We start from the raw sequence: 17,096 nt of genomic DNA on the forward strand, positions 1-17,096 counted from the left end.
GGGCGCCCCTCCCTCGTCACACCCTGCCCCTGGCTCGGCTCAGCTCAGGCTGAACTCTCCTCAGCCAGGGATTCCTCAAATCAAAGCCTGGGGGATGCTTTTCAGGCTGGCCAGCGCTGCTTTCCTCCCTCCAGCTGCTTTTTTGTGTGTGTGGGTTTGAGATGGTTTGGTGGGTTGTTTTTTGGTTTGTTTGGTTTTTTTTTTTTAAAGGAAACAAAATGCTGGCTGAGATGTCCTGCCTCAGAGCTGGGTGTGATGTTCTGCCACACCAGCCCAGGAATCCTTACAGCGTTCTCCCTGTTCACATCTGGGACTCAAAATTTCTGGTCAAGCCCTTCAGGGCACACGTGGTCAAACAAGATACCTGACATCACCCATCTGACACCTGAGAGGATGTTCCTTTTTCCCTCTAAAGGTGGGCAGTGCAACAGGCACACACACACACAAGCCAAAACAAGTTCACTCTCTGTTATTCCACTGAAAATCATCGATGCTCCTCAGACTCAGCCTGCACAGGACCCCTCCCACAGCACTCCCAGCAGGAACATACCTTGTTTCAGTTTTTTGGTTATTGTCACTTGACATTTGATGCACTTCTTCATTCTCCTGGAGCATTCTAGCACAGAGGACACAGGAAGAGATGACAGTTAAGCCCACTGATGTCAGGACAGAGAGGAAGCTACAGACCCAAGAACATCAGCTCTGAACCACCTGAGGCCTCCCTGGGTGATGAGGAGATTGTTTCTGCACGGAATGAGGTCACAACCTGCTTTTTGTGTCTTAGTCTCCTGCTTTAACCTCTCCTAGGTCAGTAAAAAACACAACACCTCTAAGTCCTCGATGCTCTGTGCCACTGGAACTGCTGCACTGTGGACCCAAACAGCTCTGGGGGAAAAGGAAGCAGCTCTGGCACACAAAAATTCCCAATTCCCTGGGGTCAGACCGTGAGGGCCTTGTGAGACAACAAACCTGCTGACATCTTTGAGCAGGCTGCCTTTAAAACAACTGAAATGCAAACAGCAGTTTCAGAGAGGGAAATCCTTCTCAGGAGGTTTTTGATGGATAAAGCCCTGAGAGCTAGAACTGAGGCACCTGCCTCTCCTTCTGAGTTCTGCAGGCATCTACAAGCACGAGCAAAGCTGCCTTGGGTCCCAACCAGCAGGTGGGCAGAACATTCTGTGCTCTTCACAGATAACTCTGCATGTCTTGCCCAAGCTGCTGAAATCCTGCTGGGGTTGTTTCAGGACACAAACAGCACAATGGCCCTGTGTCTGAGCAGAGCCTGATTTATGGGAGCCCAGCTGAGGAGGCTGGGTGGGTGGAACGGGAAAGAAAAACACGGAAAGATGGAAAGAACCAGGGTGGACTCACCTTCACACACAATACTGTGCTGGCAAGGGAAGAAGTGGATGAGCAAGGCCAGCTCTGAGCACACCAGGCACTCTGTGGGCACTGCCACGCTGGCCACGCTGAGGTTGGTCATGGTGTTGGGCGTGGTGTGCACTCGGCGAAGGCTGCAGGTGATGGTGGAGCTGTCCGAAGAAACCTGCTGTTCCCTGCAGGCAGGAGCACCACAAAACGTGAGCCACACACTCCACATCCTCCTTCAGCAGCTCTGTACAAACCTGTCAAGCCTGTAAGCCCTGGCAAACCCTCCACGATGCTCAGAGCCATAAACCTGGGATCCCTCACCTGCCCTGCTGGGACCCACTCAGCTGGGGTTCTGACTGGTTCAGGGATGATTAATATTTACACAGGCTGAAAATGCCCTTCTGGAGGGCAGCAATAAGGTACTGGCAGCACAATCACCTGCTGAACCCAGCACTTTGTTCTGAGAAATGTCAGTCTGAAAGAAATTACATTCTTTAAGCAAAAAAAAAAAACCTCAATCCAACGTATGCTCCACTGACAAAATTCCTGTGCAAGATGTTTAAAGGGACACATTTCACCTGGTTTGCACAGTGCCATGGCCAATTACAGCACTGCTGTGTGGTTCCTCCTCCAGCAGCAACAGGAGTGCCCTCAGATCAAACTCTGCTTTCATGTTTGCAAAGCCAAAATGCAAACAGATGTTTCTCAGAACCTGAGATAAAGCCATCTTTGACTGGCTATAACTCTCCCTTTGGCCTTTTCTCAGCTACTTCTCTTATCAGCTGGAAAACAAGCATTTATCCAGCTCTGGAATAAATTCTGTGGGTTCTGGTGCCCACTCTTTTGCTGCACTTCCCCTCTGCTTAGACTTCAAATATCTGCAACTGCAGAATCAAATGGAAGTAAAACAGAACCCAGAGTGACTCTGCAAAGTTGCTCTTGGCTTCAGTGACTCCTCAGCTTGCCTCAGGGCTCTCTGTAGATCAAGAGGCTGAGTTTGCACTGAGCAACGTTAATCTGCTTTTCCCAACACTTGCCAGTGGCAACATCCACCCTCACATAACCCCTCCAGAAACAGGGGCAGCAACCACTCCAGGAGATACAGGAGGTGCTCAGACTGACACCCCAAGTGCTCCAGAGATGCTCCATCCCTCCTGGAAGAGCTGGAGGTGCTGTGGGAGTACTCTGGGCTTTGCAAGGGAGTCCCCAGGGAGTGGTTTGAGCACAGGGTTTACCTGAATTTCTGTGAGAAGTCTTTGACAATCTGGATGATCCTCCCATCTGTAATGAGGTCTAGAGGAGATTTTCCTCTGTGGTTTGCATAATTGATATCTGCTCCTTCTTGTGCTAAGTAACAGGCAATGGCAGTCCCCACATTCAGCTCCACATTTCCAAGAAAGCCAGAAGCCTGCAGCTAAGAGATGTTGACAAACACACACTCTTTTTAACACAAAAACTTTCTGTGATGTGGATGTGATTTGTGTCAAATTCTAAACCAACTCTTAAACCCTGTACTTACAATTTGAAACTGCAACTTAGCATTAATTTTTGAAAACACAAGAAGACCCTTCAGCATGAAAACAGCAGATTCAAATTCACACTCCAGGGACAAGAGTGGTCCTAACTGGTGACAATCAACAAAAATGACAGCAATGGGCATTCACCTCTTCAGGCAGTGAAAAGGAAGAAGCTGGAGACACCACAGCACACACCAGCTGATGAACAGCTGGCCCATGGAGCTTGAAGTGACAGCCATTTAAAAGGCAAGATTTTTATGTACGTGACCCAAATTAAAGTCAACAAACATTTCCCACTGACTTAAAAGACCAGAGCACGCAGGTCAGGGCAAATAAAACTGGACATAATAGAACTGGACCCAAGAGCATCTAGATATGATGTTACTGTAAATAACATTGGGAATGACACACACAGATCCCTCCTTAAGGCTTCCTGCATCCAGGACTGGCTGCCTTTGGCCATGCCCTTGAGCCATCCACTCTTGCTACCACAAGAATGGCAGTCTGACAATGAGCAGAATGGATGACCAATGCACTGGGTTTTTCCAAGCACCAACAGTTAGAAAGGAGGAGTGGATGGTTTTCCTTATTCTGATCATTTCAAAATAAATTTAAAACAAAAATATCCACACTGGATTTCCCGGTGTATTAAGATATCCTTATACCCTTGGCATATCCTGCACCGATTTCTAGAACCAAGGTCTTTATATCCACGACCAGAGAGCAGCACAGGGAAATCCAGTTCAGGCTTTGGAACAGCTTTGTCTTTATCCTTCAGCCTGATCCACCTCACCTCTCCTGCTCTGCTGTCCCCCCTGCAGATAACTGGGGTGGCTGTGGTTAGCTGGCCTCATATTTTCCATGCCATCAGACAGAAATGAATTGCTGTGGTCCTGGGGCATGAATTAAACCCAGGACTCTTGGCTCTGCAAGTGGATTCATGACCTTTCCCATGTCAGGAAAGAAGCACAATGCTAATAAAAATCTCGGGGGAGACGGGATGAATTGTTGTCTGACTATGTCAAGTTCCATGCCATAAATCCAAGCATCCCCTCAGAGGACCTATTTGCTTTCCCACAAGCTGAAGGTTTGTTCCTGTTTCTACTCTCCCCATCTGGACTGGCCTGACACAACTTCCCTTCCTTCACCCCCTTAGGTCCCACTGTTATTCCAACTGCGAGCGTTCTCCTGCCCTTGGGGCCGGAATTCCTCCTGCTCCTGAGCTCACCTTGGAAAGCAGGGATGGCCCCATGTCCCCCTCTCTCTTCTCCATGGCGAGGGCCATGAGCTGCTGCCGCTCCAGGGCGATGTGCATGGCCGTGTCCCCGTCCTCGTCCTCGGCGTTGACGTCGCTGCCCTGGCCCACCAGCAGCTGCACCATCCCCACGTGGCCCTGGATCACTGCCAGGTGCAGGGGGGTCTGGTTACGGTTGTTTTTGAGGTTGACGTCGCAGCGGCCCTGGAAGGGAGGGATTGCACTGCAGAGAGCTGGTGCTGCTGCCTCTGCCTGGGGAACAGCTGGGGGTGCCTGCCGAGCTCCAGAACCTCAAGTCCCTCTTCACAGAACATTTTCCAGCGGGCTCCAGTTCCAACCCACTTTGTTCTGGCCAGGACACCCTCCTCCTCCTCTCTGCCAGTGCCAAAGGAAACCCTCCTCCACCCCGGGAATGCCAACCCTTCTTCTTCAGTCTGGCAAACGCTGCCAGCTCTCCAAAGAGACACTGACGTTTCTGTGAGTCCCAGGGGTAACCCACGCTGGGAAACGTGGGGGTTTGGGAGTGGGGACAGATGGGAGCTTTTTGTCCATGGTGGGTTTGTTTTGCTTTTTCTCCTTACCTCTTTGATGAGAATTTCTGCCACTTCCATGTGATTGTTGAGAGCGGCGAGGTGCAGGGCAGTGAAACCATCCTCCTTCTTGGAGTCAACCAGCTGCCGAGCTCGTGCCAGAATCTTCTTTATGGCTCTGGAGCGTTGCAGGTTAACAGAGATGGAAGAGTTACTTTATCAGGAAGAAAGGGGTTATAAATGTTCATATTTTAACAGGCAGCAGCGTGAGCTGACACCGCTGATGCAGAGCAGTCCCTCTAACTCACAGACTGAATTACAGGAACACAACAAAAGCCCTCAGTTATCACTTAATAAAGTAATAAAGGGTAAAGTCACACTGCTTTGGAAATAATGAAATTTATCCTTGGAAGAGTTCCAGAGGCTCTCAGTTAGACACAGTCCTTCCAAGTGTGAACCCAAACACTTAAGGAAACTAAGCAGACAGATTTCCAAGCCAAGCTAGGGAGGTATGAGAGAGATGGGATGGGGAAAGCAGGCAGGAGTTTCCTGTGAAGGCATGAAGGAGGGCAGCAGCTCTACCCAGCCATATCTATTTTCTTCCCATCTACCCAGAACTACATCTGCCACCCTCTCACTGCTGAGACAAGCATGAGTTAAGATCCGCAAAAGCCATAAAAATGGAAAAAAAAAAAAGGTCACTCACAGCTTGTTGCCTTTCAGAGCAGAATAGTGGAGCAGGTTGAAGCCTTGGCCGTTCTGGACAGTGAAGTCTATGTTGGGTACTTCAGTGAGAATCTCAATAACGACTTTGTAATCAAGAGTGATGGCATAATGCAGGGGGGTGTCTCCCTGGGAATCCTGCACATGGACAGCCAAGCAGAACACAGGTTACCTTCCTCAGGAAGCCAAGGAAAAGCACCCATGAGCTGCTGACATTCCCAGCTAGCTCTGAGACACTGAGCCAGCACAGTCCAGCCCCACCATCACACAAGCACAGCCCAAAAATGGGCTGGGTCCAAGTCACCATCACTGCCTGTCTTCAAAGTGTCACTGCAACAGGAGTGTTGCAACAACAACACCCACGAACAGCAGGTCAGCTGAGCCTGAGTCCAGCACAGAGCCTGTTACTGGACTGAGCTGGGCAGACCCAAACCTGGAATTTCAGAGCACTGAAGTCTGAAGGAATGCTTCCTGAGCAAGGCACAGCGCTGCATTTCAGGAGAACCACTTTCAAACTCGACAGAGCACCAAGTGGTTTGACACACAAAGAAGCACCTCCCCACCTCAAAAAAAAAAACAAACCAACACCCCACAAGCAAAAAAAACCCCAAACCCCATATTCCCCTCTCCCCCAAACTCACTGGGAGGTTGACATCACAGTTGAGCTCGCAGAGGGCCCTCACCACCTCGGTGAATCCCTGGCTCACAGCCACGTACAGCGCCGTGCACTTGGCGTTGTTCAACAGGTCTGTGCTGGCCCCTTTGCCAATGAGCACACGAGCCACCTCAGCTTGGTTTCTGGTTTAAAGGCAAGGAGAAAAACAGATTAGAGTCGATCCTGTGACAGTAAATTCTTCCTCCCTCAAAGGCAACAGAGCTTCTTGGGTTCTGTATCCTCGCAACTTCATCCCACTTCTTATTAGTATTAAAAAACCCAAACCTTCCTAATTTGTGCTCTAGAATCTGCTCCCTCTGTCCTAAACCAACAGGAATTTCCCACTTCTATTGATGAATTCTTCCCTGGCAGCAGACAAAACAATTAAAAATTCCATCTTGCTCTGGAAGACACATTGCACTTACAGAAACCAACCAACCAAACACATTGATCTCAAATCAACCAAACCACCTACCCCCAGCCCAAAATCTAATCACCAAAACCTCTTGTTCTGATTCCCCCCACCAAAATTCCCAGCATGGAAACCTGGCTGTGGAGGATAAAGGAGCGTGCTAAGAAATGCTCCTGGGGGCTGAAGCTCAAAGGCCAATTTCTAACAGAGGGTGAAACCAGAGAAAAGCCTCCCCCAGCCACACATCCTTCCCACAGACTGTCCATTTCTATCCAGAACACAAATTCTGCAGAGCCTTCAGGTCTTGCACCAGAGGTGGGAAGAAGTGGGGTGCCCTACCCGAAAGCCGCGTAGTGCAGCGCCGTGTCCCCCTCGTCGTCCCTCAGGTTGACACTGGCATGTGCCTGCAGCAAAGCCTTCACCACCTCCAGGTGCCCCTGGTAGGAGGCAATTTGCAGGGCAGTTCTGCCCTGGTTCTTGGCATCGACCTGTGGGAAGGGCAGAGGCACAGTAGATGAGGAACGACCTTGTGCCGGGGTGGGAGCAGCGGCTGCGGAACAGCTGCAGGCTCCGACTGCCAGGCGGGATCTGTGCCCCGCTGGCTCCGCTCCACGGGCACCAACTCCACCCTGACCTTGTCCCTGAACCTTTCTGAAGGGGAAGGGGACGGCACATCTAGGCAAGAGGGGGCCAAGTGAGGGAACAGAGCCAGGAGCCAGGGCTCTTAATTGCAGCTCTCTCGCCAAATCACTCTGCGCCTGTGAGCACAACGCTTCTCGACACCTCTGCCAACAATTCCTTTCCCAACAGGAAAATGTGTGAGGAAATCAAATTAGCTTTGCATAAGGCTCTGAAGATGCCAAGTCCCCCATTGTTCTGTGCTGCTGCAGGTACTTCACTGGGTGCAGTGGCTGGAGGGGATGTCACACAGCTCGAGTGCTGCAGTGAGATTTGTTGAGAAGTAAAGAGGCTGAAGAGCAAGGACAGGCTGTGTGAAAGGCAAGGAAATAAAAGGGAAAAGCAGCTCTTGAAACCAGTGGGAGGCTAAGGAGAGGAGATGAAGGAGCTACAAAACCTCAGCAGACTGGTAGGGAGAACAAGTTAATGAACAAGTTTTTTTTTAATCCTCTGTAGCTGGTTCTATGCAGCAGGACAGGCAGGACTTCCCCTGGAACACCCAAATGATGGGAGAGTCATTTAGGCAAGGAGGCCACTGTGCTTTTCTTCCATCTGCACAAGACAGACAATGCTGATAAGCTGGAGAGGCCTTGGCAAGCAATTCCAACCTGCACTAAGGGAGCCTCAAATCCAGCCCCCTCTTGCTGGGTATAACACTCTGACAGAAATAACTAATTTGTTAATAGAAGTGTCAGAATAGAAACAGAAATCTAATAAAAGTAACTAATCACATAATGGATTCCTTACTCCTGGCACTTTCTTATCAGGGATCAATTTGATAATTGCAGGTATTTGTCTGTTCTTCCCATCTCCAGAAGCCCCATTAGCTTTGTAAATGAAGAACTATAATAAATACAAGACAACTAAACACTAAATTAGCTTTACAGGGGTTCCTTCACAACTGATCCTACTTTTGCTGGTTCACCCATCCAGCTGCTCCCTCCAGCCCTACAGACACAGCCTCAACAGAACTTCTTTTTGTTACCAATGGTTTCCAAGGACACTGCTGAAATACTTTGTTCTCTGCTGGTTATTTTTTTTATCTGTTTATAAAGCCTGAACCCCTCCCTGAAGGAGCTTGAAAGGGCAGAGATTTCAGGAGATGTGATCCCAAGTTTGGCACTCTGCGAGCACAGAAATTGTTCAGCAACAAGTCAAGCCCAGTTCTCTGCTCCAGTCAGACATGAGATAAGACACTGCACAGATCTGGGCAGCTTTTCCCTTTCCTGATTCCAACAATATGATTTTGCAAGGTCATCTAAGGACAGACACAGCCAGACACAGCCCATGGCTTCCTTTTCCAACAGATACTTGGGTATCTCCTCCTGTTTTCATATGGATAAACCCCTCTCCCCCTCATTCTGCAGGTGCAGTGTCCACACAGGAAATCTGGGAAAAGCCAGCTTTGGAAATGTGCTCTAAGGACTTAACTTCCAGTTCAGATTTAATGCCACAAACTAGAGGCACAAAATATGCACATTTAACCCTAAATTGCAGCAAAATAATGTTCTGGCTCTTAGGAGATATTAATAGCCCTGAAAAATCTATCATTTTTCTCCCATCCTCTCCCCCAGTGGACCACAAAATATCATGACAGCATCTTTGAGAAAAGCAACAAAAAATGGCCACTCAGGGGGTCCCCAGAACTTGCCTTGTCCGGGTATTTCTGCAGGAGCTCCCGGACCTTGGCTGTGTTGTTGAGGGCTGCACAAATGACCAGGCACCCAGCGTGCTCTGACTCTGTCTTCTGGGACAGCAGCTTCTCCAGAACAGTCACCAAAGTACCTGAATGAGGAACAGAAAGGACCTGTAACTACACAACTTTGGGTGCCTGAGAGGACAGAGGTGTTACAGTTCAACAGACAGAGCAAAGTGAAAAAGCCTGGGCTTGTATCAAGTCATCCCTGAAGTCTTTCTTGAGCAAACAGTTTAAGATCCATCTACAAAGCAAAACAAAAAAAACACAACCCTGGCAAGTCTGTCCTCTCTCCCACATGATCCTGACATCTAAAGGAAACAAGTATGGTGAGGCCACCAACAAAAATTTATGAGCAGATGTGCAGAACAGACAAAAACCCCTCTCCACATCACGTGACCCCCCAAATTCAGTCTCAGGTCGGATTGGGCAAAATAATTGTTGATTTCACAACACTTCCCAAACTATTTCACAAGCCTTCAACAATTAATATCCTAATACAGGAGACAGGATGGGCCAGGAAACTGAGACAGAACGAGGCAAATACTGAACCTCAGGCAGGGCTGTGGTCAGCACTTCCGAGTTCTAAATTCTGTATTTTCCTGTCAAGGCCAGCTTTGCTTGCCCAGTAAGGCACAGCTGGGTTTTATCCTGTATTTTTTTATTAAGCCCAGCTTTGCTTGCCCAGTAAGGCACAGCTGGGTCTGGGAGCTCTGTCCAGGGAAGAACAGCCGGAGTTTAACACCGCCCAAAGAGCTGCAGCAAAGAGTTCCCCGTCCCTGAAGGGTCAGACATCTCTCTCACTCTTTGACTCCTTTGCACTCTCGGTGGTCATGAGGTTTGCCTCCTCCTCCCTCTGGTAGGCTGTCAGGCAGGCAGGGTTGAAGGTCCAGGACTGGCCTCCCACCGACACGCGCAGATCTCCGTCCCCGTACACCTTGATCACCTTCCCGATGTGCCCCAGGGTCTGCAAGCAAACAGGAGGTGGTTCCCCAGAGGTCTCAGCCCCAAAGCAACGTTTCTAAGAGGGCTTCCCAAGCCCTGCTGTGTGAAGAGGAGCACTGGGCAGTGACACACTCACAGGGCACCAGAGGGTTCCCACCAGTATGACACAGAAGGGTTTCCCAGACTACCTCATAAATGTCTGGGGAAGAAGGTGGTGAAACAACAAAATGTGGTTTGAAGAACACAGAGAACTGATCAAAGTGGGACTAGGAAAGCTTTTCCTCTGGGTGTTTAATTAACCTGCATTCCACTTTTTAGCCACACTGGTCTGATCAGACCAGTCTTCCACTTGGACACTTCCCTGCCTCATTCCAGAGAATTAGGGAAGGCGTAAGAGGACTTGTTTACTTTGGTCAGTGAAACTTCTTATCTGGGCTGGTGGCAGCCAAACCCTCGGCCAGATTTCCCCTTTCCCTGTTTGCTTTGGGTGCTGCAACACGACTGTGTCACCAAGAGCCAACAGCAGGAGGGAGCAGGGACTTTGCAGGGCCCCAGCAAGGTCTGAGCACTCACTGACCAGCAGGAGTGTCTGGGGGGGGACAATGCAAGCCCACCACTATCACTGATTGCTTGGGGACACTCGTGGTGTGCACTCACAGGAGCCATCTCGTCCGTCCACTCGCCGTGGCCAGGCTGGAAGCGCTTCACTGTCTCCATGTCATCGATCACCCGCACCACATCACCCACCCAGAACGTGTTGAGCTGCAGGGAGAAGGAAGTCATCAGCTTCTGGGGGTGAAACCACCAAAAAAAAAACCCCAAACAACCCCAGAAACCCAACCAAACACGACGCCCCTCGACTCAAAAACACCAATCAACTCAGAAAACAAGGCATTACAAAGCATTGGTACAACTGCCCAGAAAGCTGTAATCACTGCACTGCCAAAGAAACACAGTCCAAGGGCTGGGGGAACTCCCTTTTAAGCCAAGTGCACATTTAATAGGGAAATAATTTGCAACAGGCAGTCTTCTAACTTTTTGTTCTTCTTCAAGCCATTTATAATTAATGCCAGTGTAAAAGCACGGGGCTTTCCTCGGTCCATCTCCTCACCACACCTGACCTGGCACTGAAGATTTTAATTGTCTTTAATAAGGAAGCTAAATCTTTTTTTATTTAAAACAGAAAAGGGAAACCAGAGTTTATCTGTTCTGGTAATATGCCAGATGCTCCCTCTGCTCACTGAGCTAAGAAGGGAGCACTGTCAAAACACACTTTTCAAAGCAGACTGGTTCTGTGCAAAACAGTCTGACACTGCATTTTCCCTTGATTTTGGAGTTTTTAGCATTGTGACCTTGTTCAGGTCTTGGAGAATTTTGTGGTCTTCCAGCAGCTTCTTCTATATCTAATTATCCCTGTTTCTAATCATCCACATTTCAAACCTCTGGGGAAGGCCAGAGCTATGAGCTTTAGAAAGGCAGACACAGAATTAGAAGAGCTGGATTAAAGACTCAGGGCATCCAGAGGAATCAAAGAGAAGTGAGACAAAGGTGCAAAAGGAGACACAAGAACAAGGAAGAAAATGAAATCAAATGAAAGAAAACGAAATCAAATGGAAGAAAACGAAATCAAATGGAAGAAAATGAAATCAAGTGGAAGAAAACAAAATCAAGTGGAAGAAAACAAAATCAAATGGAAGAAAACAAAATCAAGTGGAAGAAAACAAAATCAAATGGAAGAAAACAAAATCAAATGGAAGAAAACAAAATCAAATGGAAGAAAACAAAATCAAATGGAAGAAAACAAAATCAAATGGAAGAAAACAAAATCAAATGGCAATTATGTGGAAAAAGGTTGAAAGGCAGCTGCAGAAGGATGAGCTACTGTAGGTAAACTGTCATATCAAAGAAGCTGGAATTAAGAAATGGAATTTACCTGAAGACATTACATTTGAAACGCAGAAGTTCATCAAACTGGCCAGCCCAGCAGCCCAACTCCCACTGCCTGCAACCATCTGCCTGAGCTCTGCAGGGAGTTCTGCCCAGAACCACCGTGCCTGGCACAGCAGGGCATTCCTTCAGCACTTGCTTGTGCCCCAGCATGTCCTGACACAGCAGGTTAAAGGACAGCTCTTCCCTGCAGCATCCCCAGCTCTGGTGAGCCCAGCACGTACCTTGGTCAGGGCTCCAGGATGGAAAGTCCAGCGGGTTTCGCTGTTGAACTGGACCCTCACGTCCCCTCTGTCCGTGATCCTGTGCACGGTCCCTGTCTGGCCAATGAACTTTTGATAGGGGGGAAAAAAAAGCAGGGGAAAGCCCCTAAATAAATCACATTGCTTAACAGTGGGGAAAGCAGGCACAGGTGTTTAAATGACCCAGCATTTCCCATCCACAGACTAACAGTGCTCCCAAAGCTGCTCCACGTGAGATGCACCCATTGTTTGTCTACAAAAGCAGGGAAGGGCTCCTCAAGAAGCTCCTTTAAAGCAGCAGCATACTGGGGAGGAGGGTGGTAGGAAGACAAAGTGCAAAAAATCCTGGGAAAACAAAGCCCGAATTGTCCTCTTTCAGAATGACAAGGGTGGGCAGAGATTACAACAGTTGCTCTGCATTACAAGGCCAGCAAAGCACACTCTGAGAGGGGGGAAAAAGGGGCACGGTAGAGGAGACAAAATAAAGGATAGTTGGGTAGTGCAGTGTTCTAGAATTGTTGGTTCTGGCAGGTCCTGAGCAGCTCAGAGTTTAGAAGGAGGCAAAAAGGACCGATTTCTGAAATGACAGGAAGTTACTGTTTAACATCTCCTATAAACCTCTGTTTAATACCCCTCTCCACACCTGCATTCACCAACAACAGGAATTCGGGAGCACAGAGGTTTTAACAACCAACAGACACTGGGAGCCACACAGCAACACTCAAAAACTACAGCTTTGGGGAATGAAGCCTTAGCTGGAATAAAAAATTCCTGGCTCTGCTGGCAGCCTTCTGAAAGTTCCTGCCAGAAGATGCCAAGTCCCTGCCTGGCAGGCTGGAAAAAAAAACCAAAAAGGAGGCTGATGCTCAGTTAACAGATTTCCACATTGAAGCTGAAATGACACAGCCTGTCTCGACATTTCAAAGTCTGGTTTCAAAAGGTCTGCTCACCTACAGGGCAGGTGGGGCCAGGATGCACATATAAAGTGTCTTTTATGATTTTATAGCACTGCTTCATGCTGTTCTACAGTAATAGGTGTCACTTCTATCTTTACTTCCTCTACTATCTGGGTTTTTTTAGACAACAGGTGACAGCAGAGTGAGAGCTCTTCAATCTAAAGACAAGACACCAGGCTAAGCTCCAAGAATATCCCACGGGCTGAGAAATTTTAGCCCTGGCCAGGGATAGAGCCCACTGTTGACAAAACACATAACTTTCATCAGCAGTAATGCACAGCACAAAAGAAGCCAAGCAAGGAATGGATCCAGAACCCCGAAGAAAAGGTCCATGGTTCATTTAAAAACAGACAAACCAGCCATTATTTCTTTGCTTCCAGGACTTCTGAGCAACTCTTGTGCAGGGCTCCACAAGGCAACTGCCACATAAATCTGAGCCTAAAAATAAATCTGACTCCAGTGTCCTATCACTAAAAAAATCTGTATTTGGGATTCAGTTAACTCAACATAAATGCAGGAGGCACCACGTTACACAAAGACGTTCTGGTGACTTCCTAACCAGTGCCTGCTTGTGCAGTCTGAGACAGTGACTGATCCTTTACCCAGAGGAGTAAATGAGATGAGTATGAGCCTCATACCTCAGCCATTTTGGGGTTCCAGCCTCCATGGCCCTCCTGCATCTCCCTCAGGATGTCGATGTCCAGCAGGCACTTCACCTTGTCCCCGTGCTGGAATGGGTGTCTGTCTGTGCTCTCCTTCCTCTGCAGCTCAGCTGGTTTTCCTGAGGAGAACAACACCCCCCACAGCCATGCAGGATGCAATGACACACTTTGTGCCTCTCTGGCTCTGTAAAGGGGGCTGCAAATTAACATGAACTGGGGTGGAACGCTGCAAAACACCCCCTTTCTATTTGGGGTGTGCCCTACACAGAGAAATCAAGAGGATTTAGGCACTAATTGTATGAATCAAACATGAGGCAGCTCTAACAAGACACATTCTGTCCCTTCCCAGAGCGGGGAATGCCTTTGAAGGACGCCTCTCCTGTCAGGGCAGACATCAGGAGCTGTTCTTAGCACTGCACTCACCCACAACTGCTGCTCAGCAGACACACCCACCCAGTGCCCAAAATAAGTTCTCTTCCACAGGCAGCCACATAACTGCCTTCCCCTCCTACCCCTCCCGTGCAGAGAGAGGCTGTGCCACTGGAATAAACTCCCTATCCCACCCTTCCCTTCCCTCCTGCATCCCATTCCCTCAGCCAAGCTGCTTGGGGAGAGGAAAGAATGAGAAAGGCCTGATTCTGCTGCTGCAAACACAGGAACAGAGCCCTCAGTTTTCCTTCAGGGGAGCAAAAGACCCTGCACCTCATTAAAATAAACACAACTAAATTACATATTGGTAAAAAACAAAACAAAACAAAATCTGCAAGTCCAGAAGCACAAACAGTGTCCTTGGTTTTGCTAAGAGTTAAAAGTGAATTGCAGCAAGTTGCCAACACAGGCATCACCCTTTCCCATCACTTTTTCTGTCCTCTCTGCTGGGCAAGTGTTTGGCAGCTCCATTCTCAGAAACCTCCCTTTGGTCACGTTCCCCTCAACACACTTTTGGGCCCACCAGCACGAGGATATTTGCTCTGTGGTGAACACCAGCTGACCCACTGCTTGCCCGAAGAATTAAAAACTCTGGGTTAGCAGAACCCACTCTGGGTTGAAGTCTCTGTAACAGAGCGGGAGTTTCCTGCATTTCCAGCTGGAATTGCCTTGGCAGAAGATCCCTCTCTGGGTACACAGCTGTGGGCACATGGTGGTTTTACCACAGACTCAGCACTATTTCATTAACCACTCTGAAGTCAAGCAGTGTGTTCACACACAAACCACTTTCTCCTAAATGGCACAAATTACGCAGGAACTCCATGAAACCACCTGCTGCTTTTCTGCCTTCCAAGCAAATGTGGCTTTATTGTCACCGAACAGCAGCGCGCACCTGAATTGCTCAGCAGGCCACTCACCCAATTTTGGGAGATGCTCCTTGTAGTAGAAGCCTCCAGAAGCCTCCACAGTGCATTTCAGGTCCACTTTGCCCTTGTGCCCCACCCTGTAGACGTTTGTGGTTCCATCAGCCCAGGTGACGCTGGCCACGCTGCGCCCGGTCTCCACATCCCAGCCCCGGATATCGACCACCCGGCCCACTTTGCCTTCGCCACCTGAGGGGGAAAATGTGGAAAATCAGGACAGTTAAGTCATGACAAGACCCAGTTTGGCCAACCAGGAGCGCGTTAAACTCGCTGAAAGCCAGCCAGTCAGCCATCTACTTTGGAATAGAGATGTGGGAAGAAGCTGAATTCTGGGTAGAGTTCCTCCTGGTGTGCAGGGAACACACAGTGTCGTGGCACCACACTGTGGCAAGACAAAAAAACAGTGCTGTAAAACCCACCCAAGAGCTTTCAGTTCTCCCCAACACCAGCCAGGTGGAAGAGCGTCAAATAAAGTTTGTTCTGGTACTTCTCTTCACCTGCCCCCAAGCAAGGAGCACTACACTGGGAAAACCCAGCACAGGAGGATGTGTGTGTGGAGATAAAGCTGGCTGGGCACATGGGACATGTTCTCATCCAAGAGACAACAGTCTGGGAACACTGAACCTCATGAAGGCAGTCAGAGCTTGCAGATTCCCAACCCAACTCTGCTGCCAAGTCACTCGGGCAAGTCCCAAACAGGGACAGCAACATCTGTCTGTCTGAGTGGACAAAGAGCTCCTAATTGCCTGCAAAGTCTTGAAATTTAACAGCTTGAAGGAGTTTAATTCCTCATCTAACTGCACATCTGGCTAAAAAGCACAACACAAACCAGTGGGCTTTAGTGCCAGTTCTGTCAATGATCAGAGGACCAAATGGCTGTGGGTCCCCCAAAACCAAGGTAGTGCTCATCAGAGACCACCTGAGGGCCTGGATTTAGGGTTCTTCCCACTGGTCTTGCTGGTCTAACTGGTTTCAGGTCACCACCATCGCAAGCAACACGAGTCTCAGACATGTAAATGTCCATCTGATCTCAACAGGATGGATGAGCTCTATTGAGCATAAGCTGCTTTTGCTCTCAGACCCTGCAAGTATCCACGTCCTCCACTGAACCCAGGGCTGCAATAAATGGCAGAGTCAACTTTGGAAACCTTTGAACTTCTGACTTAATTCTTAAGGGACAAAAGGAGCTGTAAACATTACAGTGTGAACAGGACTCTGGAATAGGAAGGGCCAGTACAGCTTCCTTAAGCCTGCAGCACTGACAGAAACTGCTATCAGTGAATTAAGTACAGTCATTACACCCAAGAACAGCTCTAAAAAAAGGCATTTTTGTCCCTCTGCATTTTCAGCCTGAAGTTACAAATCCTACTGAAAGCAGAAACCATTCTCCAGTAACCACAGCAAACACTCCATTAATGTTCCATGTGAAACCATCCTTGCAGAGCATTTCTCACTGTTCTTAAAAGTGTCCAAATAAGGATATTCCACAGAGCAGAAAGGAGTACTGCACACAAAGTCAGACAACCCTTATTCCCACTGTAAATGAGAGCTTTTTCAGGAAAAGGTGGGGCTTTGTTTATCCCTGTGTACATTTACAGTTTCAGACAAGAACTTGCAGGTTGTTTCCCGGGAGTTTTCACATCTGTGAAACGGGAGCAGCAAAACTTCCCTCCCACACCCTCAGTGAATGCATATGGTTTATGTCACAGATAATGTGACAAAAAAAACAATACAAGAAAACAAGGAATATATAATACTCTAAACAACAGCAACTGCATCCTCCGAGCAGCTCCCCAGAAGCTGCTGCTCAGCACATGCACTTTTAACTGGCCATTTGCCAAAAAGAAAAAATAAAATTTTATATAATTTATATTAAAAAAATATTAAAAATTAAGTGGTGTTTTACAGGACAGCCCAAAAGCAGCTTACCATCCTGGTTCCCCCACTCCCAGTCGGGGCCACGGACCACTTTAGCCCCCTGGAAAGTCCCTTTTAAGGTGATGCGAGTCAAATTCTGCCGAGGACTCACCAGGACTCTGGAGAAAACAAAACAAGAGAAAACAATTGGATTTATTGTTCTTACTGACACTGTACAAATCTCTGACCCAGCTGAGGTCGGTCACAGGTGGACTGTCCCTCATTTTATGCTTTATGG

At 48.4% G+C, this 17,096-nt stretch overlaps 1 protein-coding gene across 1 annotated transcript in view; it reads right to left on the minus strand.

Annotated features, from left to right (window-relative positions):
* The window catches only part of MIB2 (MIB E3 ubiquitin protein ligase 2), a 37,979-nt gene that overhangs the window by 1,309 nt on the left and 19,574 nt on the right, over positions 1-17,096 (minus strand). Inside the window, exons 4-18 of the mRNA XM_050322478.1 lie at positions 16,871-16,977; positions 14,936-15,130; positions 13,566-13,708; positions 11,954-12,061; positions 10,440-10,544; positions 9,642-9,804; positions 8,793-8,926; positions 6,803-6,951; positions 6,038-6,194; positions 5,380-5,534; positions 4,725-4,851; positions 4,117-4,347; positions 2,607-2,785; positions 1,372-1,556; positions 551-616 (exon numbers count right to left, since the gene is read on the minus strand). Coding sequence (XP_050178435.1) covers positions 551-616; positions 1,372-1,556; positions 2,607-2,785; positions 4,117-4,347; positions 4,725-4,851; positions 5,380-5,534; positions 6,038-6,194; positions 6,803-6,951; positions 8,793-8,926; positions 9,642-9,804; positions 10,440-10,544; positions 11,954-12,061; positions 13,566-13,708; positions 14,936-15,130; positions 16,871-16,977 — 2,204 coding nt within the window. The remainder of the gene's footprint in view (positions 1-550; positions 617-1,371; positions 1,557-2,606; positions 2,786-4,116; positions 4,348-4,724; positions 4,852-5,379; positions 5,535-6,037; positions 6,195-6,802; positions 6,952-8,792; positions 8,927-9,641; positions 9,805-10,439; positions 10,545-11,953; positions 12,062-13,565; positions 13,709-14,935; positions 15,131-16,870; positions 16,978-17,096) is intronic.

The sequence above is a fragment of the Myiozetetes cayanensis genome, unplaced genomic scaffold (genome assembly GCF_022539395.1).
Source record: "Myiozetetes cayanensis isolate MyiCay16 unplaced genomic scaffold, myiCay2020 scf28, whole genome shotgun sequence".
NCBI lineage: Eukaryota > Metazoa > Chordata > Aves > Passeriformes > Tyrannidae > Myiozetetes > Myiozetetes cayanensis.